Genomic DNA, 23,104 nt, shown 5'->3' with positions numbered 1-23,104 from the left:
GAGCAAATATTGGTTGGAGCACCAGTGGTGGCCCCGTGTTTGTGTCTGTCCCTTGGTAGAGGGTGCACCCATGGGTGCCAAGGAGCAAATATTGGTTGGAGCACCAATGGTGGCTCCGTGTTTGTGTCTGTCCCTTGGTAGAGGGTGCACCCATGGGTGCCAAGGAGCAAATATTGGTTGGAGCACCAGTGGTGGCTCCGTGTTTGTGTCTGTCCCGTGGTAGAGGGTGCACCCATGGGTGCCAAGGAGCAAATATTGGTTGGAGCACCAATGGTGGCCCCGTGTTTGTGTCTGTCCTGTGGTAGAGGGTGCACCCATGGGTGCCAAGGAGCAAATATTGGTTGGAGCACCAGTGGTGGCTCCGTGTTTGTGTCTGTCCTGTGGTAGAGGGTGCACCCATGGGTGCCAAGGAGCAAATACTGGTTGGAGCACCAATGGTGGCCCCGTGTTTGTGTCTGTCCTGTGGTAGAGGGTGCACCCATGGGTGCCAAGGAGCAAATATTGGTTGGAGCACCAATGGTGGCTCCGTGTTTGTGTCTGTACCGTGGAAGAGGGTGCACCCATGGGTCCCAAGGACCAAGCGTGGGATGGAGCACCAATGGGTCCATGCTGGTGTCCTTCCAACGGAAGAGGGTGCACCCATGGGTCCACTCTGGTGTCCTTCCCATGGAAGAAGGTGCACCCATGGGTCCCAAAAGCTGAGCATGGGGTGGAGCATCAGTGGTGGCTCCATGCTGGTGTCTTTCCCGTGGAAGAAGGTGCACCCATGGGTCCCAAGAGCTGAGCATGGGGTGGAGCACCAATGGGTCCATGCTGGGGTCCTTCCAACGGAAGAGGGTGCACCCATGGGTCCCGAGGACCAAGCATGGGATGGAGCACCAATGGGTCCATGCTGGTGTCCATCTCACGGATGGGTGCACCCATGGGTCCGCTCCGGTGTCCTTCCCATGGAAGAAGGTGCATCCATGGGTCCCAAGAGCTGGGCATGGGGTGGAGCACTAATGGGTCCATGCTGGTGTCCTTCCAATGGAAGAGGGTGCACCCATGGGTCCACTCTGGTGTCCTTCCCATGGAAGAAGGTGCACCCATGGGTCCCAAGAGCTGAGCATGACGTGAAGCACCAATGGGTCCATGCTGGTGTCCTTCCAATGGAAGAGGGTGCACCTATGGATCCATGCTGGTGTCCTTCCCATGGAAGAAGGTGCACCCATGGGTCCCAAGAGCTGAGCATGGGATGGAGCACCAATGGGTCCATGCTGGTGTCCTTCCAACGGAAGAGGGTGCACCCATGGGTCCCGAGGACCAAGCATGGGATGGAGCACCAATGGGTCCATGCTGGTGTCCTTCCAATGGAAGAGGGTGCACCCATGGGTCCCGAGGACCAAGCGTGGGATGGAGCACCAATGGGTCCATGCTGGTGTCCATCCCACGGATGGGTGCACCCATGGGTCCGCTCCGGTGTCCTTCCCATGGAAGAAGGTGCACCCATGGGTCCCAAAAGCTGAGCATGGGGTAGAGCATCAATGGTGGCTCCATGCTGGTGTCTTTCCCGTGGAAGAAGGTGCACCCATGGGTCCCAAGAGCTGAGCATGGCGTGGAGCACCAATGGGTCCATGCTGGTGTCCTTCCAACGGAAGAGGGTGCACCCATGGGTCCCGAGGACCAAGCATGGGATGGAGCACCAATGGGTCCATGCTGGTGTCCATCCCATGGATGGGTGCAGCCATGGGTCCGCTCTGGTGTCCTTCCCATGGAAGAAGGTGCACCCATGGGTCCCAAGAGCTGAGCATGACATGAAGCACCAATGGGTCCATGCTGGTGTCCTTCCAACGGAAGAGGGTGCACCCATGGGTCCCAAGAGCTGAGCATGGGATGGAGCACCAATGGGTCCATGCTGGTGTCCTTCCAACGGAAGAGGGTGCACCCATGGGTCCCGAGGACCAAGCGTGGGATGGAGCACCAATGGGTCCATGCTGGTGTCCATCCCACGGATGGGTGCACCCATGGGTCCGCTCCGGTGTCCTTCCCATGGAAGAAGGTGCACCCATGGGTCCCAAGAGCTGAGCATGACGTGAAGCACCAATGGGTCCATGCTGGTGTCCTTCCAATGGAAGAGGGTGCACCTATGGATCCATGCTGGTGTCCTTCCCATGGAAGAAGGTGCACCCATGGGTCCCAAGAGCTGAGCATGGCGTGGAGCACCAATGGGTCCATGCTGGTGTCCTTCCAACGGAAGAGGGTGCACTCATGGGTCCCGAGGACCAAGCGTGGGATGGAGCACCAATGGGTCCATGCTGGTGTCCATCTCACGGATGGGTGCACCCATGGGTCCGCTCTGGTGTCCTTCCCATGGAAGAAGACGCACTCAAGGGTCCCAAGAGCTGAGCATGACGTGAAGCACCAATGGGTCCATGCTGGTGTCCATCCCACGGATGGGTGCACCCATGGGTCCGCTCCGGTGTCCTTCCCATGGAAGAAGACGCACTCAAGGGTCCCAAGGGCTGAACATGGGGTGCAGCACCAATGGGTCCACGCCGCTGTCCATCCCACGGCCAGGTGCACCCACGGGTGCCCCAGGCTTGGAGCAGAGCTGTCAACATTCCCCTCCAGGTGGAACGGCGCGTGGTCAACCAATTGGCGGCCGCCTACGAGCAGGACCTGCTGCCGCGGGGCTGCACCCTCCGCGTGGCCGTGGAGGATTCCGACAAGCAGCTGCTGAAGACCAAAGAGAGCTCTTCCCCGGGGCAGGAGAAAAGCAAAGCACCCACCCTACGCTTGGAGATCGTGGAGAAGGACAGCAAGGCTCGCAAGTTGGACATCCAGGCACCTCTGAGCCCCGAGAACATCGCTTACTTCTTGTAGGGCCTTGGTGCTGCGTGCCGCCCCGACCCCAACAGCGGGAGTCCGTGGGACTGGAGGGCAGCGCCGACCCCAGTTTTGGGGTGACGGAATGGCTGCGGGGCTTCTGCGGGTACGGGGACGGCGGATTTGGGGCAGGCGGTGCTGGGGGAGGTGGGCTGGGGGCCGGGGGTGATGGTTGGAGGGGCTTTTGGCTTCTATTTATGGCAATAAAGGCGGCGTTGTGCACACACACGGGTGGGGGTGGCACTCCTGCAGCTTCCCCTCCTGCCTGCCCTGCTCTCGGGGGGGGCTCTGAGGTCGTCCCTGGGTGGTTGTGGGGGGGGTCCTCCCCACCCAGCTCTCGGGGGGGCTCTGAGGTCGTCCCTGGGTGGTTTTGGGGGGTCCTCCCCACCCAGCTCTCGGGAAGGGCTCTCAGGTCGTCCCTGGGTGGTTTTGGGGGGGTCCTCCCCACCCAGCTCTTGGGAAGGGCTCTCAGGTCGTCCCTGGGTGGTTGTGGGGGGGGTCCTCCCCACCCAGCTCTCAGGAGGGGCTCTCAAGTCTTCCCTGGGTGGTTTTGGGGGGGGGTCCTCCCCACCCAGCTCTTGGGAGGGGCTCTGAGGTCGTCCCTGGGTGGTTTTGGGGGGGGTCCTCCCCACCCAGCTCTCGGGAGGGGCTCTCAGGTCGTCCCTGGGTGGTTTTGGGGGGGGGTCCTCCTCCCCCACCACCTCAATGCGTTGGTGCGGTGGTGCTGGGAGTGAAGGGTGGGGGGGCTGCAGGGACACAACAACAAGAGGGGGTGGGGGGTGGGGAGTGGGGGTGGGGTAGGGGGACGTGAGGAGGTGATGGGTGAGATTTGATGAGGGGCAGCCGCATAGCAGCCCTCATTAAACAGGCCATGCACCTTTGCAGGGGCACCACGGGCACCCAGCACAAGCATGGGTTGCACCAAGCACGGGTTGCACCAAGCACGGGTTGCACCAAGCACGGGTTGCACCAACCATGGGTTGCACCAAGCATGGGTTGCACCAAATATGGGTTGCACCAAGCATGGGTTGCACCAAGCACAGGTTGCACCAAGCATGGGTTGCACCAAGCATGGGTTGCACCAAGCACAGGTTGCACCAAGCACGGGTTGCACCAAGCACGGGTTGCACCAAGCACGGGTTGCACCAACTCTGAGTTGCACCAATGCCATGCACCTCTGCAAGGGCACCGGGTGCACCAAACATTGGTTGCACCAAGCATGCGTTGCACCACGCATGGATTGGGATTGCACCAACGCCGTGCGACTTTGCAAGGGCACCACGTGCTCCAAGAGTTGGTTGCACCAAGCATGGGTTGCACCAGTGCCATGCACCTTTGCAAGGGCACCACAGGCACCAAACATTGGTTGCACCAAGCATGGGTTGCACCAAGCATGGGTTGCACCAGTGCCATGCACCTCTGCAAGGGCACCACGTACACCAAGCACAATCATGGGTTGCACTGAGCGCGGGTTGCACCAACGCCATGCACTTTTTGCAAGGGCACCACGGGCACCAAGCGTGGGTTGCACCAACTCTGGGTTGCACCAACGCCATGCACCTTTGCAAGGGCACCGGGTGCACCAAACATTGGTTGCACCAAGCATGGGTTGCACCAATGCCATGCATCTTTGCAAGGGCACCACGTGCAATCAGCACAGGCATGGGTTGCACCAAGCATGGGTTGCACCGACGCCATGCACCTTTGCAAGGGCACCACATGCACCAACTCTGGGTTGCACCGACGCCATGCACCTTTGCAAGGGCACCAGGTGCACCAACTCTGGGTTGCACCAACTCTGGGTTGCACCGACGCCATGCACCTTTGCAAGGGCACCACATGCACCAACTCTGAGTTGCACCGACGCCATGCACCTTTGCAAGGGCACCACGTGCACCAACTCTGGGTTGCACCGACGCCATGCACCTTTGCAAGGGCACCACATGCACCAACTCTGGGTTGCCCCAAGCATGGGTTGCACCGACGCCATGCACCTTTGCAAGGGCACCACGTGCACCAACTGGGTTGCATCAATGCCATGCACCTTTGCAAGGGCACCACATGCACCAACTCTGGGTTGCACCGACGCCATGCACCTTTGCAAGGGCACCACATGCACCCAGCACAACCACCAAGCATGGGTTGCACCGATGCCATGCACTTTTGCAAGGGCACCAGGTGCACCAACTCTGGGTTGCACCAACTCCGGGTTGCAGAATGCTTGCAAGGGCCCCTGGCGTGCCCAGCACTGTTGCAGCAGCACCGTGCTCCACGCCAGGCCTCTGCATGCACCACGCTTGCGTTGCAGCACCGCTGCGCTCCTGCCACGAGGTTCCTCCCCCCTTCTCCCCCCACGCAGGCCCTGCACCCACCCCACGCACCCACCTCCGTGCCGGTGACACCGGGACGTCGCCTCCCCACATCCACGGTGCTGCGACCCCCCCTCTGTCCTCTCCCCCCCCCTCTTCCCATCCCCCCTCTCTGCCCCCGGCTCTGGGCAGCCACCGCAGCTCCTTGCGTGGCAGATTGCTGCCTAATTAGTTTAGAGGGAAGGCGTAATTGCATTAACTTTTCACAAGTGCAGCAGCTGACGGTGGGGCTCTCTCTGCTCGGCGGCCTCCAGCCCTGAGATCTAATTAACGCCGTTAGCGACCTGCCCTGATCCTGATCTGCGGGGTCGGGAGGGGGATGGAGGGGGGTGGGGGGCACCCGGAGCTGGGATGGGGTGGGGGGAGATGGGGAGAGGGAGATGGGGGGGGAACTGGGGGAAGGTGGGGTGGGGGCAGGATGTGGGGAATGGGGATGGACTTGGAGTGGGTATGGGGTGGGATACGGGATAGGATATGGGGATGGATATGGGGTGGGATATGGGGATGGATATGGGGTGAGATATGGGGTGAGACATGGGGATGGAGATGGGGGGGTGGAGATGGAGATGGATATAAGGTAGGATATAGGGATGGATATGGGGATGGATATGGGGTAGGACGTGGCTATGGGGTGGGATATGGAGATGGATATAGGGCAAGACATGGAGTAGGATGTGGGGTGGGAGGTGGGGATGGATATGGGGCAAGATGTGGGGATGGATATGAAGATTCATACGGGGTAGGATACGGGGATGGATATGGGGATGGATATGGGGCAGGATATGGGGAGGACATGGGGATGGATATGGGGCAGGATATGGGGAGGACATGGGGATAGATATGGGGCAGGATATGGGGAGGACATGGGGAGGAGATGGGAGGATATGGGGATGGATATGGGGTAGGATATGGGGTAGGATAAGGGGTAGGACATGGGGATGGATATGGGGTAGGATACAGGGATGGATACGGGGCAGGATATGGGAGGATATGGGAATGGATATGAAGATGGATATGGGGCAGGATATAGGGATAGATATGGGGAGAATATGGGGAGGACATGGGGACGGATATGGGGTAGGATACAGGGATGGATATGGGGGAGGACATGGGGATGGATATGGGGTAGGATACAAGGATGGATATGGGGAGGACATGGGGACGGATATGGGGTGGACCATAGGGATGGATATGGGGCAGGAGATGGGGTAGGACATGGACATGGAGCGGGCCGTGGAGATGGATGTGGGGATGGTCGTGGAATAGAGTGGGGCAGAACATGGGAAGGACGTGGGGTAGGAGCTGGGTAAGGGGAGGGCGTGAGGATGGACGTGGGATTGAATGGGGCTGGGCGTGGGACTGGACAGGTATGGGTGGGGAGGGCAGGGGGCAGGGCACAGCGATGGGAGGGGGAGGGGAGGTGGGGGTGGGGGTGGGGGTGGGGGTGGGGAGGAAAAGGAGATGGGGAGGAAAAGGAGATGGAGATGGGGAGGACGTGGAGATGGGGAGGGACGTGGGGAGGACGTGGAGATGGACATGGAAAGGGGGAGGAAAAGGAGATGGAGATGGAGAGGACATGGAGGTGGGGAAGGACGTGGAGATGGACATGGAGATGGGGAGGAAAAGGAGATGGAGATGGGGAGGACACAGGGATGGACGTGGGGAGGACATGGAGATGAAGATGGGGAAGGACATGGAGACGGACGTGGGAGGATGTGGGGAGGACGTGGAGATGGGGAAGGACGTGGAGATGGACATGGAGATGGGGAGGAAAAGGAGATGGAGATGGGGAGGACGTGGAGATGGACGTGGAAATGGGGAAGGACATGGAGATGGACGTGGGAGGACATGGGGATGGGGAAGGAGGTGGGGAGGACATGGAGATGGGGAGGAAAAGGAGATGGAGATGGGGAGGACGTGAAGATGGACACGGGGAGGACATGGGGAGGACATGGAGATGAAGATGGGGAAGGACATGGAGATGGACATGGGGAGGACATGGAGATGAGGAAGGACGTGGGGAGGACATGGGAAAGGACATGGGGATGGGGAAGGACGTGGGGAGGACATGGAGATGGGGAGGAAAAGGAGATGGGCATGGAGAGGACATGGAGATGGGGAAGGACGTGGAGATGGAGGTGGGAGGACATGGAGGTGGGGAGGAAAAGGAGATGGATGTGGGGAGGACATGGGGATGGGGAGGAAAAGGAGATAGGGAGATAAAGAAGGACGTGGAGATGGGAAGGGACATGGAGATAAACGTGGGGAGGGCATAGAGATGGACGTGGGGATGGGGAAGAACGTGGAGACGGACATGGGGAGGACATGGTGATGGGGAAGGACATGGAGATGGGAAAGGACATGGAGATGGGAAAGGACATGGAGACGGACACGGGGAGGACATGGAGGTGGGAAAGGATGTGGAGATGGACACGGGGAGGACATGGAGGTGGAAAGGCACATGGAGACGGGCACGGGGAGGACATGGAGGTGGGAAAGGATGTGGAGATGGACACGGGGAGGACATGGAGGTGGGAAAGGATGTGGAGATGGAGATGGAGATGGAGAAGGACACGGAGATGGGAAGAGACATGGAGACGGACATGGGGAGGACATGGGAAAGGACATGGAGACGGACGCGGGGAGGACGTGGAGGTGGACGTGAAGAGGAGGACGGACACGGACAGGACGTGGTAGGAGCGGGGAAGGACACGGCAGGACGTGGAGCAGCACGTGGGAGGGGACGCGGGTCGGGTGTGGGGACAGGGAATGGGAGGACGCTGCCCCCGTGCTGGGGCTGAGCTGCCCCACAGCCCTGCTTAGGATCCGACCCTGCAGGGAGGGCACGCAGACCCCCAACCACCCCCCAAAGCCCACCGCCTCCCCTCGCACACAGACCCACAGACCCCCGTCGGGAGCAATTTGACTTTTAAATCCTCTTTAGTGAAAGTGTTTGTCTTGAAAATGGCCCCAAATCCCCCCAGATCCCCGCGGCGCAGCTGAAAAGGGGAGAAACTCCGAGCCGGGGGTGTGAAATTCATCGGGGAACCGCGGGGGGGTAATGGGCACTGCTGGAATCCTATGGGGCTGAGAAATGGGGGGGGGAGGGAGAGAGGGATGGGATGGGATGAGGATATGGGGTGGGATGGGATGGGGTGGGGTGGGATGGGGGTGGGATGGGGTGGGATCAGATGGGATGGGATGGGGTGGGGTGGGGTGGGATGGGAGGGGATGGGGATGGGGATGGGGTGGGATGGGATGGGATGGGATGGGATGGGATGGGGATGGGGTGGGATGGGATGGGATGGGGTGGGATGGGATGGGATGGGATGGGGATGGGATGGGATCGGGTGGGATGGGATGGGGGTGGGATGGGGTGGGATGGGATGGGGTGGGATGGGATGGGTGGGGTGGGATGGGATGGGATGGGGTGGGATGGGATGGGATGGGATGGGGATGGGATGGGATGGGATGGGATGGGATGGGATGGGGTGGGATGGGGATGGGGTGGGGTGGGATGGGATGGGGTGGGTGGGATGGGATGGGGTGGGATGGGATGGGATGGGGTGGGATGGGATGGGATGGGATGGGGATGGGATGGGATGGGATGGGATGGGATGGGATGGGATGGGATGGGATGGGGGTGGGATGGGATGGGGTGGGATGGGATGGGGTGGGATGGGGTGGGGATGGGATGGGATGGGATGGGATGGGGATGGGATGGGATGGGATGGGATGGGATGGGATGGGATGGGATGGGATGGGGATGGGGGTGGGATGGGGGTGGGATGGGATGGGGATGGGATGGGATGGGAGGACGGGACGCGGGCGCAGCCCTCAGGACCCGCCCCGACGTGCGGCTGTTCGGCGCAGTCTGTCCCCTTAGGGGCGGTGCGGGGGTCTCGGCGCTGGGCGGACTCCCCACGAAGGGTTAAGGGCGGAGAATTGGAGTTGCTGATGGGGATGATGGGGGGGGGGGGGGGGGGGGGGGAAGAAGGGGAGGGGGGGCGGCTCCTCCCGCTCTCTCTACGCCCGCGGTCCCCGGGAGATATTGTCATGCAAAAGCCCCCTCCGCCGTGAGCCATTGTCCGCCCGCTATATACGGGGCGCGGCCGTGCATGGAGCGCCGGAGGTAGCGCGGGGGGGGCCCGGGCCGGGGCCTCGAGGTCGCTCCATGTTCGCCATGGATTACTCCTACCTCAACTCCTACGATTCCTGCGTCGCGGCCATGGAAGCTTCAGCCTACGAATTCAGTCCTTGCAGTCAACCCGGCGGTTTCCAATACAGCCCAATGCGGGGAGGTTTCGGGGCCGCCCCCCCCTGCCCTCCTCTCTCTACGGCCAACTGCGCTCTGGGGGCTCTGCGCGACCACCAACCCTCGCCCTACTCCGCAGGTAACGGCTCGACCCCCTCCCCAAAATCCCCTCCCCGCATCTCGTTCCGTCGGGGCCGTCGACGAAAAGCCGTGCGGGAATCCCTTCTCGAGAGCCGAGGGAAGGAACGGCCAACGAACGGAGCGCAACGGGAGCGGCGGGGGGGTTCGGAGCCGAGCCCGGGGCCGTTCGTGCCGTTCCCGTTCCCGTTCCCGTTCCCGTCCCGTTGCGCTCCGTGCGCCGTAAAACTCCGCCGTCCCGAGCGCCGCGTTCCGACCCGCAGCGGAGCTTTGCGGCGATCCCGGTGTTTTCCCACCCCCCCGTTCCGTCCGTTTCGTCCCTCCGTCCGTCCTCCGGCCGCTCCGTTCCGTCCCGACCCGCTGCTGAGTTTTCCCCCTCGCTCCGTTCGGTTCCATCCGTTGCGCTTCTCGTTGCGCTCTTCCGTCCCGCCGCGTCCAAACGGTTTCCGTTCCCCCGGCCGTTCCGTTTCGATGTTTCCCATCCCGTTCCGAATCCCGACTCGATCCGGAACGGTTCCTTCAGTCCGGTTCGTCCCGGAGCTTCCCCGAACCGGAGCTCGATGTGCCGCGCATCTCCGCGTCGTCCGTCCGTCCCGCTGCATCCCGACCTCCTGCAATCCCCAAATCCCGCATCCCGACCTCCTGCATCCCGATCTCCTGCATCCCATCCCGCTGCAATCCCCAAATCCTTCATCCCGACCTCCTGCATCCCATCCCGACCTCCTGCATCCCGACCCCCTGCATCCCGACCTCCTGCAATCCCCAAATCCTTCATCCCGACCTCCTGCATCCCGACCCCCTGCATCCCCACCTCCTGCATCCCCATCTCCTGCATCCCCAAATCCTGCATCCCCAAATCCTGCATCCCAACCCCCTGCACCCCATCCTGCTGCATCCCGACCTCCTGCATTCCCACCTCCTGCATCCCCAAATCCTGCATCCCATCCCACTGCATCCCAACCTCCTGCATCCCAACCTCCTGCATCCCGATTTCCTGCATCCCAACCCGCTTCATCCACCCCTTCCCCATGCATCCATTCCTGCCCCACGTATTCATCCCTGCCCCATGTATCCGTCCCTACCCACGCATCCATCCCTGCTTGCTTCATCCATCCCTGCCTGCATTCATCCCTGCCTGCATCCATCCCTGCCCCACACATCCATCCCTTCCCCACGCGTCCACCCCTGCCCCATATATCCAGCCCTGCCTTCTCCATCCACCCCTGCCCCCTGCATCCATCCCTGCCCCACGCATCCACCCCTGCCCCACACATCCACCCCTGCCCCCTGCATCCACCTCTGCCCCACGCATCCACCCCTGCCCCACACATCCACCCCTGCCCCCTGCATCCACCTCTGCCCCACGCATCCACCCCTGCCCCACACATCCACTCCTGCCCCCTGCATCCACCCCTGCCCCACACATCCACTCCTGCCCCCTGCATCCACCCCTGCCCCCTGCATCCATCCCTGCCCCACACATCCACTCCTGCCCCCTGCATCCATCCCTGCCCCACGCATCCACCCCTGCCCCACACATGCACCCCTGCCCCCTGCATCCACCTCTGCCCCACGCATCCACCCCTGCCCCACACATCCACTCCTGCCCCCTGCATCCACCCCTGCCCCCTGCATCCATCCCTGCCCCACACATCCACTCCTGCCCCCTGCATCCACCCCTGCCCCATTTACCCATCCCGCCCCTCTGCTCTCACCCCTCCACCAAATGCTTTCCATTCCCCCCTCACCCCCTCCCTTCCATTTCCCTGTTCTGTTTCATCCCGACCTGCTGTGAAACCATTCCTTCCTCCCCGTCCGTCCCCTTGGGGTCAGCCCCCACCCCCGTCCCGATGGAGCCCTGCACGGTGCAGCCCGTCCTTCCCCATCCCATCCCTCTCCATCCCATTCTTCTCCATCCCATCCCAAACCCATTCCTTCTCATCCTATCTCTTTCCATCCCATCCCTCTCCATCCCTTCCCTATCCAATCCCTCCTTCTCCATCCCCTTCCTCTCCATCCCATCCCATCCTACTCAATCCCATCCCATCCCTTTCCATCCTATCCATCTCCATCCCTCCCTCTCCATTCCCTCTTTCTCCATCCCATCCCATCCCATCCCATCCCATCCCATCCCTCTCCATCACTCCCTTCCTCTCCATCCTATTCCATCCCTTCCCTCTCCATCCCATCCCTTCCCATCCCATCCTTCTCCATCCCTTCCTTCTCCATCCCATCCCCATCCCATCCCCATCCCATCCCATCCCTCTCCATCCCTCCCCATCTCATCCTCATTCCATCCCATTCCATCCCTTCCCATCCCACCCGCATCCCACCCACATCCTACCCCCATCCCCGTCCCCCATTCCAAACCCATCCCAAACCCATTTCAATCTCCATCCCATCCCATCCCTCTCCATCCCTCCCCATCCCATCCTCATTCCATCCCATTCCATCCCTTCCCATCCCACCCGCATCCCACCCACATCCTACCCCCATCTCCCATTCCAAATCCCATCCCAAACCCATTTCAATCTCCATCCCATCCCATCCCATCCATCCCCATCCCATCCCATCCCATCCCATTCCATCCCATCCCATCCCATCCCATCCCTTCCCATCCCACCCGCATCCCACCCACATCCTACCCCCATCTCCCATTCCAAATCCATCCCAAACCCATTTCAATCTCCATCCCATCCCATCCCATCCCCATTCCATCCCAACCCATCCCATCCCATCCCATCCCATCCCATCCCCATTCCATCCCATCCCATCCATCCCACTCCCATCGCTCTCCATCCCATCCCATCCCATCCCATCCCATCCCATCCCATCCCATCCCATCCCATCCCATCCCATCCCATCCCCATTCCATCCCATCCCATCCATCCCCATCCCATCGCTCTCCATCCCATCCCATCCCATCCCATCCCATCCCATCCCATCCCTCTGCATCCCTCTCCATCCCATTCCATCCCCATCCCATCCTCATCCCCATTCCAAACCCATCCCAAACCCATTTCAATCTCCATCCCATCCCATCCCATCCTCATTCCATCCCATTCCGTCCATCTCCATCCCTTCCCATCCCACCCGCATCCCACCCACATCCTACCCCTATCCCCCATTCCAAACCCATCCCAAACCCATTTCAATCTCCACCCCACCCCATCCCCTCCCCCTCCATCCCTTCACAAAGCCCCGTACCCACTCCACTCCCCCCCACCCCCCGCACTGTACCCATTTCACCCCCTCTCACTCCCCCCTCCTCCCTTTCTCCCTTTTTTTTTTCCTCCCCCTGCCGGCAGTTCCCTACAAATTCTTTTCGGACCCTTCGGGCATCAACGAGAAACGAAAGCAGCGACGGATCCGCACCACTTTCACCAGCGCTCAGCTGAAGGAACTGGAGCGCGTCTTCGCCGAGACTCATTACCCCGACATCTACACCAGGGAGGAGCTGGCCCTAAAAATCGACCTGACGGAGGCCAGGGTGCAGGTAGGGACCCCCGTCAGCCCCTCCCCCCCCCCAAATAAAGGGGGGTGCAAGGGATGGGGGGTTGGCGTTGTACCCCTTCTCCTGGCACCGTTGGGATGCTGGTAGTTGCAGACCCCCCCCCCTCCCCCGTGGGTGGGGATGCTCCTATGGGCACAAAGAAACCCAGCCTATAGGGCTCTGTGCAATGGGGAGGGGGCTGCTGCAACCCCAGGACCACCCCCAGCAAAAGGCCCCAGGGTAGGGGGTGAGTGATGCCCCATAAAACCCCCGTAGAAACCCCACGTAGCCCCCACGCGGCCCCACGTCTCCAACCTTCCCCCTCCCCCCCCTCCGTGCTCCCTGCCACTGCCCCCACAGAGCCCCCCCCCCTCCCCCCCACTCCTGGGGTCGGTGTTGGGTGCTCAGTGGGGCACCCCGCAGTGCACACCCCCAGCAGGGGGTCGGGGGGGCTCTCCAAGCTCAGGACCTGATATTGACCCCACGTCCCTGCTGTGTCGGTCCTGTTGTGTCCCATCCCCACCCCAATCCCATCCCCATCCCCACCCCAACCCACCATCCCATCCCATCCCCCCACCCCAATCCCATCCCATCCCCATCCCCATCCCCATCCCATCCCCATCCCATCCCATCCCCATCCCCATCCCCATCCCCATCCCATCCCCATCCCCATCCCATCCACCCATCCCCACCCCCATCTCCATCCCCATCCCATCCCCATCCCATCCATCCCATCCCATCCCATCCCATCCCACCCATCCCATCCCATCCCTCCCATCCCCCATCCCATCCATCACCCCCATCCCATCCCATTCCCACCCATCCACCCCATCCATCCCATTCCCATCCCATCCATCCCCCCACCCCATAACCCTCCCATCCCATCCCCATCCCATCCCATCCCATCCCATCCCACCACCGTCGGGCCAAATTCCGCAAACAGGAACGAGCCGCCAACTCCAAAGCTGGTGGGGGAACAACCGGGACCCCCAACCCCAAAAAACCGGAGCCCCGCTGCTCCTCGGAGGACGACGACTCCAAAGAATCCAACTGCAGCCCCACACCCGACAGCACCGCCTCTCTGCCCCCCGCCATGGGCAGCCCGGGGGGCAGCCTGAGCCCCAGCCCCGGTGTGGGGCAGGGTTTGGGGGGCACGGGGCAGCCCCCGAAAACCGCGGGTTGGCCGGGGGTGGGGGGCGCGGGGGGGGCTGCAGAGCTGCTGAAGGCATGGCAGCCGGCCGAGGCCGTGCCCGGACCTTTCTCCGGAGTGCTGTCCTCTTTCCATCGGAAACCCAACGGCCTCAAAGCGAACCTCTTCTGAACGGCCATACAGCCCCCCTCGCGGCCCCGTCTCGCCCCATATGGGACCCCGCAAACTGATGGGGACGGGGCTCCCGTTGCCACAAAGCTCGTGCCCGAAAAGTGTCACCGGCGCCCCGAATCCCAGCCTCCAAAAAGTGCCACCCCCATTGAGCTCTGACCCCATCGAGCTCTGACCCCATCGAGCTCTGACCCCACTGAGCTCCGACCCCATTGAGCTCTGACCCCACTGAGCTCTGACCCCACTGAGCTCTGACCCCACTGAGCTCCGTCCCTACTGAGCTCTGACCCCACTGAGCTCCGTCCCTACTGAGCTCTGACCCCATCGAGCTCTGACCCCACTGAGCTCCGACCCCACTGAGCTCCGACCCCACTGAGCTCCGTCCCTACTGAGCTCTGACCCCATCGAGCTCTGACCCCACTGAGCTCCGACCCCACTGAGCTCCGACCCCATCGAGCTCTGACCCCATTGAGCTCTGACCCCACTGAGCTCCGACCCCATTGAGCTCCGTCCCTACTGAGCTCTGACCCCATCGAGCTCTGACCCCACTGAGCTCCGACCCCACTGAGCTCCGACCCCACTGAGCTCCGACCCCATCGAGCTCTGACCCCATTGAGCTCTGACCCCACTGAGCTCCGACCCCATTGAGCTCCGTCCCTACTGAGCTCTGACCCCATCGAGCTCTGACCCCATTGAGCTCCGTCCCTACTGAGCTCTGACCCCACTGAGCTCCGACCCCATCGAGCTCCGTCCCTACTGAGCTCCGTCCCTACTGAGCTCTGACCCCATCGAGCTCTGACCCCATTGAGCTCCGACCCCACTGAGCTCCGTCCCTACTGAGCTCTGATCCCATCGAGCTCTGACCCCATTGAGCTCTGACCCCATCGAGCTCCGACCCCATTGAGCTCCGACCCCATTGAGCGCTGACCCCACTGAGCTCCGACCCCACTGAGCTCCAACCCCACTGAGCTCCGACCCCACTGAGCTCCGACCCCATTGAGCTCTGACCCCACTGAGCTCCGACCCCATCGAGCTCCAACCCCATCGAGCTCTGACCCCACTGAGCTCCGTCCCTACTGAGCTCCGACCCCATTGAGCTCTGACCCCACTGAGCTCCGACCCCACTGAGCTCCAACCCCACTGAGCTCTGACCCCACTGAGCTCCGACCCCACTGAGCTCCGACCCCATTGAGCTCTGACCCCACTGAGCTCCGACCCCATTGAGCTCCATTCCTACTGAGCTCCGACCCCACTGAGCTCCGACCCCATTGAGCTCCGACCCCACTGAGCTCCGACCCCATTGAGCTCTGACCCCACTGAGCTCCGACCCCATTGAGCTCCGACCCCACTGAGCTCTGACCCCATTGAGCTCTGACCCCACTGAGCTCCGACCCCACTGAGCTCCGTCCCTACTGAGCTCTGACCCCACTGAGCTCCGTCCCTACTGAGCTCTGACCCCACTGAGCTCCGTCCCTACTGAGCTCCGACCCCATTGAGCTCCGTCCCTACTGAGCTCCGACCCCATAAAGCTCCATCCCCATAGAGCTCTGTCCCTATGAAGCTCCATCCCATAGAGCCCCAATCCCATAGAGCTCCGTCCCATAGTGCTCTGTCCCCATTGAGTTCCAACCCCATAGAGCTCTGTCCCCATAGGGCTCCGTCCCATAGACATCTGTCCCCATACAGCTCAGTTCCCACAGAGCTTGGTCCCCATAGGGCTCCAATCCCATAAAGCTCCATCCCATAGAGCTCCGTCACCATTGAGTTCCAACCCCATAGAGCTCCAATCCCATTGAACTCCATCCCCACAGAGCTCCAATCCTAGAGCTCCAATCCCATAAAGATCCAATCCCATAAAGTTCCAATCCCATAAAGCTCCGTCCCCATTGAGTTCCAACCCCATAGAGCTCAGTTCCCATACAGCTCTGTCCCTATAAAGCTCCATCCCATAGAGCTCCATCCCTATAAATCTCCATCCCACAGAGCTCTGTCCCCATTGAGTTCCAACCCCATAGAGCTCTGTCCCCATAGAGCTCCAATCCCATAGAGTTCCAATCCCATAGAGCTCCAATCCCATAGAGCTCCATCCTATATGGCTCCAATCCCATAAAGCTCCAAACCCCGTTGAGTTCCAACCCCATAGAGCTCAGTTCCCATAGAGCTCCAATCCCATAAAGCTCCGTCCAATAGAGCCCCAATCCCATAGAGCTCCGTTCCCATTGAGTTCCAATCCCATAGAGCTCCGTCCCCATAGGGCTCCAATCCCATACAGCTCCATCCCGTAGAGCTCCAATCCCATAGAGCTCCGTTCCCATTGAGTTCCAACTCCATAGAGCTCAGTTCCCATACAGCTCTGTCCCTATAAAGCTCCATCCCTATAAATCTCCCATCCCATAGAACTCTGTCCCTATAAGGCTCCATCCCATAGAGCTCTGTCCCTATAAAGCTCCATCCCATAGAGCTCTGTCCCCATTGAGTTTCAACCCCATAGAGCTCAGTTCCCATAGAGCTCCAATCCCATAGAGCTCCGTCCCCATTGAGTTCCAACCCCACAGAGTTCTGTCCCTATAAAGCTCCATCCTATAGAACTCTGTCCCTATAAAACTCCATCCTATAGAGCTCCATCCCTATAAAGCTCCATCCCATAGAGCTCTGTCCCCATTGAGTTCCAACCCCATAGAGCTCAGTTCCCATAGAGCTCCAATCCCATAGAGCTCCATTCCCATTGAGTTCCAACCCCATAGAGCTCAGTTCCCATAGAGTTCCAATCCCATAGAGCTCTGTTCCCATTGAGTTCCAACCCCATAGAGCTCAGTTCCCATAGAGTTCCAATCCCATAGAGCTCCATTCCCATTGAGTTCCAACCCCATAGAGCTCTGTCCCTATAAAGCTCCATCCCATAAAGCTCCATCCCATAGAGCTCCGTTCCCATTGAGTTCCAACCCCATAGAGCTCTGTCCCTATAAAGCTCCATCCCATAAAGCTCCATCCCATAGAGCTCTGTCCCCATTGCGTTCCAACCCCAAAGAGCTCTGTCCCTATAAAGCTCCATCCCATAGAGCTCCGTCCCTATAAAGCTCCATCCCATAGATCTCTGTCCCCATTGAGTTCCAACCCCATAGAGCTCAGTTCCCATAGAGCTCCGATCCCATTGAGTTCCAACCCCATAGAGCTCTGTCCCTATAAAGCTCCATCCCATAGAGCTCCATCCCTATAAATCTCCATCCCATAGATCTCTGTCCCCATTGAGTTCCAACCCCATAGAGCTCAGTTCCCATAGAGCTCTGTCCCTATAAAGCTCCGTCCCTATAAAGCTCCGTCCCATAGAGCTCTGACCCTATAAAGCTCCATCCCATAAAGCCCTGTCCCTACAGAACTCCATCCCCACAGAGCTCCACCCCACACACCCCACAGCTGGGGGGGGGGGGAAGAGGAGAAGGGGGGGAACTATAGGACCCCCCCCATTTATGACCCCACACAGTGCCATATGGGAACAACCCATATAGGGCCATGGGGGGGGGACACGACGACACAGAGCTCCTGGGGGCACAGGAAGCACTTTAGGGTTTGGGGTCCTGGAGGCTTTGGGGTGGCGGGGGGGGGGGGGTTATTGGGGCTGCCCCCCCCCAGCACGGGGGTGAACGAGGGTGGCACTGAGCCCCCCATAGAGACCCCCCCCCATAACCCCCCCTTGGGTGCTGGAGGAGCTTTGGTGGCTTTATTATTATAATTAATAATAATATTATTATTTGGGGGGGGGGGGGGGGTCATTTTTTTTCTTTTTCTTTATCTCCCTTCTTCTTAATTCTTATCATTATTTTCCAAGCCGTCGGTAATTTATTGAACCCGTTTGTCAAACGTTACCAAATCCAAATAAAACTTAATTTATTGAAGAAAAACGCCTCCAAATAGGGACGGTGCCCCCCCCCCAACCCCCCCCCCTTCATCCCCATCCCTCCCAATAGGGCTGGGACCCCCCCCCCCCCTCCCGACCCCAAACTTTGGGGACAGCATTGGGGTGGGGGGGAAAATGGGGCATCCTTCATCTCAAGGGCATTGGGGGGATTCGTGCCCCCCCCCCCCACCCCAAAATATTTGGGGAGGGGGAGAGGGGGGGGGGGTAAGGGCACTTAGTGAGGGATTTTGGGGAGGGGGGGGGATTTAGGGAGTACCGAATGGGGACATCCCAAGGCACTGCAAAGAGGGGGGGGGGCGTGGGGGGGGGGAAGGCACAGGGATGCTCCAATGGGAGACCCAACGGTGTGGGACACCCCCATATGGGGGGGGGAGGAAATGCCCATGGGGGGGGTTTCAGCCCCCCCCCCCCACCCCCCATAGGCACTTGGGCAGCTGTAGGCACTGGGCTATGACATAACCTCCCCCCCCCTGCTGGGGGGGGCTCCTCCATCAATAAATAATAATAACTTAAACAACGAGGTGAAGGGGGGGGGGCAGCAAACACCTCCCCCCCCCCCCACCCCATAACTGAAATTCTCTGACCGTGAATGAATGCCCCCCACTCACCCCCCCCCCCCGCCATGCCCTGTGCCCCCACCCCCCAAACGTCCCCCCCCCCCCTCGTTGTCCCTCCAGCCCCACTGAGGTGAGGGGCGGGTGAAGGGGGGGGGGAGCAGGGGGGGGCACGTGGATGGAATTTGAGGGGGGGGGGGGTCATTTCCTCAACTGCAGGCTGTCCAGGAGCGCACGCTTGTGGATGGGGTCCAGGACGCCCGCTTCCTCCAGGTCCTCCTCCGTGATGTCACTGGGGGGGGGACATGGGGGGGGATCAGGGATAGGAGCCAGAAGGGTCCTCTGGTCCCATACAGCCCCATAGAGACCCCACTATTGCCCCCATACAGCCTCAAAAGGGTCCCAACCCCATTCAGCCCCATAGAGACCCCACTATTGCCCCCATACAGCCCCAAAAGGGTCCCAGCCCCATTCAGCCCCATAGAGACCCCACTATTTCCCCCATACAGCCCCAAAAGGGTCCCAGCCCCATTCAGCCCCATAGAGATCCCACTATTTCCCCCATACAACCCCATAAAGACCCATAGTGACCCCCTATTTCCCCCCTTCAGCCCCAAAAGGGTCCCAGCCCCATTCAGCCCCATAGAGATCCCACTATTTCCCCCATACAGCCCCATAGAGACCCCCCTATTTCCCCCATACAGCCCCAAAAGGGTCCCAGCCCCATACAGCCCCACAGAGACCCCATTATTTCCCCCATACAGCCCCAAAAGGGTCCCAGCCCCATTCAGCCCCATAGAGATCCCCTTATTTCCCCCATACAGCCCCATAGAGATCCCACTATTTCCCCCATACAACCCCATAAAGACCCATAGTGACCCCCTATTTCCCCCCTTCAGCCCCAAAAGGGTCCCAGCCCCATTCAGCCCCATAGAGATCCCACTATTTCCCCCATACAGCCCCATAGAGACCCCCCTATTTCCCCCATACAGCTCCAAAAGGGTCCCAGCCCCATTCAGCCCCATAGAGACCCCACTATTTCCCCCATACAGCCCCATAAGGGTCCCAGCCCCAATCAGCCCCATAGAGATCCCCTTATTTCCCCCATACAGCCCCATAGAGACCCCACTATTTCCCCCATACAGCCCCAAAAGGGTCCCAGCCCCATTCAGCTCCATAGGGATCCCCCATAGAGACCCCATTATTTCCCCCATACAGCCCCAAAAGGGTCCCAGCCCCATTCAGCTCCATAGGGATCCCCTTATTTCCCCCATACAGCCCCATAGAGATCCCACTATTTCCCCCATACAACCCCATAAAGACCCATAGTGACCCCCTATTTCCCCCCTTCAGCCCCAAAAGGGTCCCAGCCCCATTCAGCTCCATAGAGATCCCACTATTTCCCCCATAGAGACCCCCCTATTTCCCCCATACAGCCCCATAGAGATCCCACTATTTCCCCCATACAGCCCCTTAGAGACCCCATTATTTCCCCCATACAGCCCCAAAAGGGTCCCAGCCCCATCAAGCCCCGTAGAGACCCCACTATTTCCCCCATACAGCCCCAAAAGGGTCCCAGCCCCATTCAGCCCCATAGAGATCCCCCAATTTCCCCCATACAGCCCCATAGAGACCCCACTATTTCCCCCATTCAGCCTCAAAAGGGTCCCAACCCCATTCAGCCCTATAGAGATCCCCTAATTTCCCCCATACAGCCCCATAGAGATCCCACTATTTCCCCCATACAGCCCCAAAAGGGTCCCAGCCCCATTCCGCCCCATAAATATCCCACTATTTCCCCCATACAGCCCCTTAGAGACCCCATTATTTCCCCCATTCAGCCTCAAAAAGGTCCCACCCCTATTCAGCCCCATAGAGACCCCACTATTTCCCCCCATTCACACCCAAAAGGATCGCCACATTTCCCCATTCAGCCCCATAGAGACCCCATTATTTCCCCCATACAGCCCCCAAAGAGTCCCAGCCCCATTCAGCCCCATAAATATCCCCTTATTTCCCCCATTCAGCCCCATAGAGACCCCATTATTTCCCCCATACAGCCTCAAAAGGGTCCCAGCCCCATTCAGCCCCATAAATATCCCCTTATTTCCCCCATTCGGCCCCACAGAGACCCCACTATTGCCCCCATTAGCCCCAAAAGGGTCCCAGCCCCATACAGATCCCCCTGTTTCCCCCATACAGCCCCATAGAGACCCCCCTATTTCCCCCATACAGCCCAAAAAGGGTCCCAACCCCATACAGCCCCATAGAGATCCCACTATTTCCCCCATACAACCCCATAAAGACCCACCTATTTCCCCATATAGACCCATAGAGACCCCCCTATTTCCCCCATTCAGCCCCAAAAGGGTCCCATCCCTGTACAACCCCATAGAGATCCCACTATTTCCCCATACAGCCCCCCCTATTTCCCCCATTCAGCCTCAAAAGGATCCCAGCCCCATTCAACCCCATAGAGATCCCCTATTTCCCCCACACAGCCCCATAAAGACCCCCCTGTTTCCCCCATACAGCTCCAAAAGGGTCCTCTGGGGACCCCCCAAGAGGATCCCCTTGTTCCTATATGGCCCCAGAGGGGTCCCCGTGCCCCCCTGCAATCCCAAGAGGGTCCCCGGTCCCGGTTCAGCCCCACAGAGATCCCCTTGTCCCCATACAACCCCATAGGGGTCCCTTTGATCCTATACGACCCCAAGAGGTTCCCCTATCCCTTTACAGCCCCCAAGAGGATCCCCTTGTCCCCATATGGCCCCATAGAGATCCCCTGTCCCCATACGGCCCCATAGAGATCCCCCTGTCCCCTTTGGGCCCCATAGGGGTCCCCCTGTCCCCATACGGCCCCAGAGGGGTCCCTTGTCCCCATACAGCTCCATAAAGATCCCTGTGTCCCCATACGGCCCCATAGAGATCCCCCTGTCCCCATACAGCCCCAGAGGGGTCCCTTGTCCCCATACAGCTCCATAAAGATCCCTGTGTTCCCCACACAGCCCCTTGTTCCTATGTGACCCCAAGAGGTTCCCCTATCCCTTTACAGCCCCCAAGGGATCCCCTTGTCCCCATGTAACCCCAAGAGGACCCCCTGACCCCATGTAATCCCTGAGGGATCTCCCCCTGTCCCCACGCTGCCCCAAAAGGGTCCCCTTTCCTTATATGGCCTCAGACAGATCCGCTGTCCCCATACAGCCCCAAGAGGGTCCCCTATCCCTTTACAACCCCAAAGGGATCCCTTTGTCCCCATACGGCCCCATAGACAACCCCTTGTCCCCATAGACAACCCCTTGTCCCCATACGGCCCCATAGACAACCCCTTGTCCCCATACGGCCCCATAGACAACCCCTTGTCCCCATACGGCCCCAAGAGGGTCCCTTGTCCCCATACGGCCCCATAGACAACCCCTTGTCCCCATACGACCCCATAGACAAGCCCTTGTCCCCATACGGCCCCAAGAGGGTCCCTTGTCCCCATACGGCCCCATAGACAACCCCTTGTCCCCATACGGCCCCATAGACAACCCCTTGTCCCCATACGGCGCCATAGACAACCCCTTGTCCCCATATGACCCCATAGACAGCCCCTTGTCCCCATACGGCCCCAAGAGGGTTCCCTTGTCCCCATATGACCCCATAGACAACCAACAGTCCCCCTATACAGCCCCAGAGGGGTCCCTTGTCCCCATACAGCCTCACAGAGACCCCCACGCCCCACACAGCCCCAATGAGACCCCCTCACCCCCATCGCAATCCCATAGGATCCCCCCCCACCTGAGGAACTCCAGGTCGTCCCAGCCGTTGTGCAGCAGCCCCTCCTCGTACCTCTCCAGCCCCAAACCCCGCAGCCATTCCCCCACATTGGACTCGCTGACGCCCGCGCCGCGGCCCGCCTGGCACAGCGCCTGCAGCAGGGTTGGGGGGGAGGAGGGGGGGAACGGGACACACAGTGCTGGGGGGTCCCACACCGGTACCGGGATGCCCTGCCCCATCCTCATCCCCTTTCCCCATCCCCAACCTCTTCCACCGCCTCCATCCCCGACTTCGAGCCCTCGCTCCCATCCCCACCTCCATCCCTATCCCCATCCCATCCCCATCCCCAACTCCATCCCTATCCCCATCCCATCTCATCCCATCCTGATCCCCATCCCCAACTCCATCCCCATCCCCATCCCATCTCATCCCAT

At 60.3% G+C, this 23,104-nt stretch overlaps 3 protein-coding genes across 6 annotated transcripts in view; 2 read left to right on the top strand and 1 right to left on the bottom strand.

Annotated features, from left to right (window-relative positions):
• Window positions 1-3,091, top strand: part of CLPB (ClpB family mitochondrial disaggregase) — a 49,813-nt gene extending 46,722 nt beyond the window's left edge. For all 3 annotated transcript variants that reach the window (XM_085216530.1, XM_085216531.1, XM_085216532.1), the window contains one exon: window positions 2,611-3,091. In XM_085216530.1, coding sequence (XP_085072656.1) covers window positions 2,611-2,862 — 252 coding nt within the window. In that variant the 3' untranslated portion in view covers window positions 2,863-3,091. The remainder of the gene's footprint in view (window positions 1-2,610) is intronic.
• A 6,144-nt stretch (window positions 3,092-9,235) lies between these two features.
• PHOX2A (paired like homeobox 2A) lies at window positions 9,236-15,622 on the top strand. The gene is made up of 3 exons (XM_085216895.1): window positions 9,236-9,628; window positions 12,936-13,128; window positions 14,030-15,622. Exons 1-3 carry the CDS (start codon window positions 9,409-9,411, stop codon window positions 14,439-14,441), a joined length of 825 nt encoding a protein of 274 aa, XP_085073021.1. The 5' UTR covers window positions 9,236-9,408; the 3' UTR covers window positions 14,442-15,622.
• A 2,633-nt stretch (window positions 15,623-18,255) lies between these two features.
• INPPL1 (inositol polyphosphate phosphatase like 1) overlaps window positions 18,256-23,104 on the bottom strand; it is a 30,525-nt gene continuing 25,676 nt past the window's right edge. The window contains exons 27-28 of one of the 2 annotated variants that reach the window (XM_085216508.1): window positions 22,692-22,822; window positions 18,256-19,203 (exon numbers count right to left, since the gene is read on the bottom strand). In XM_085216508.1, coding sequence (XP_085072634.1) covers window positions 19,113-19,203; window positions 22,692-22,822 — 222 coding nt within the window. In that variant the 3' untranslated portion in view covers window positions 18,256-19,112. The remainder of the gene's footprint in view (window positions 19,204-22,691; window positions 22,823-23,104) is intronic. The other variant, XM_085216509.1, reaches the window with a different exon arrangement.

Source organism: Meleagris gallopavo, chromosome 1 (assembly GCF_905368555.1).
Source record: "Meleagris gallopavo chromosome 1, MGAL_WU_HG_1.1, whole genome shotgun sequence".
In the NCBI taxonomy this organism is placed as follows: domain Eukaryota; kingdom Metazoa; phylum Chordata; class Aves; order Galliformes; family Phasianidae; genus Meleagris; species Meleagris gallopavo.
The sequence above is the reverse complement of the archived record's forward strand: the minus strand, read 5'-3'. Positions and strand labels throughout refer to the sequence as shown.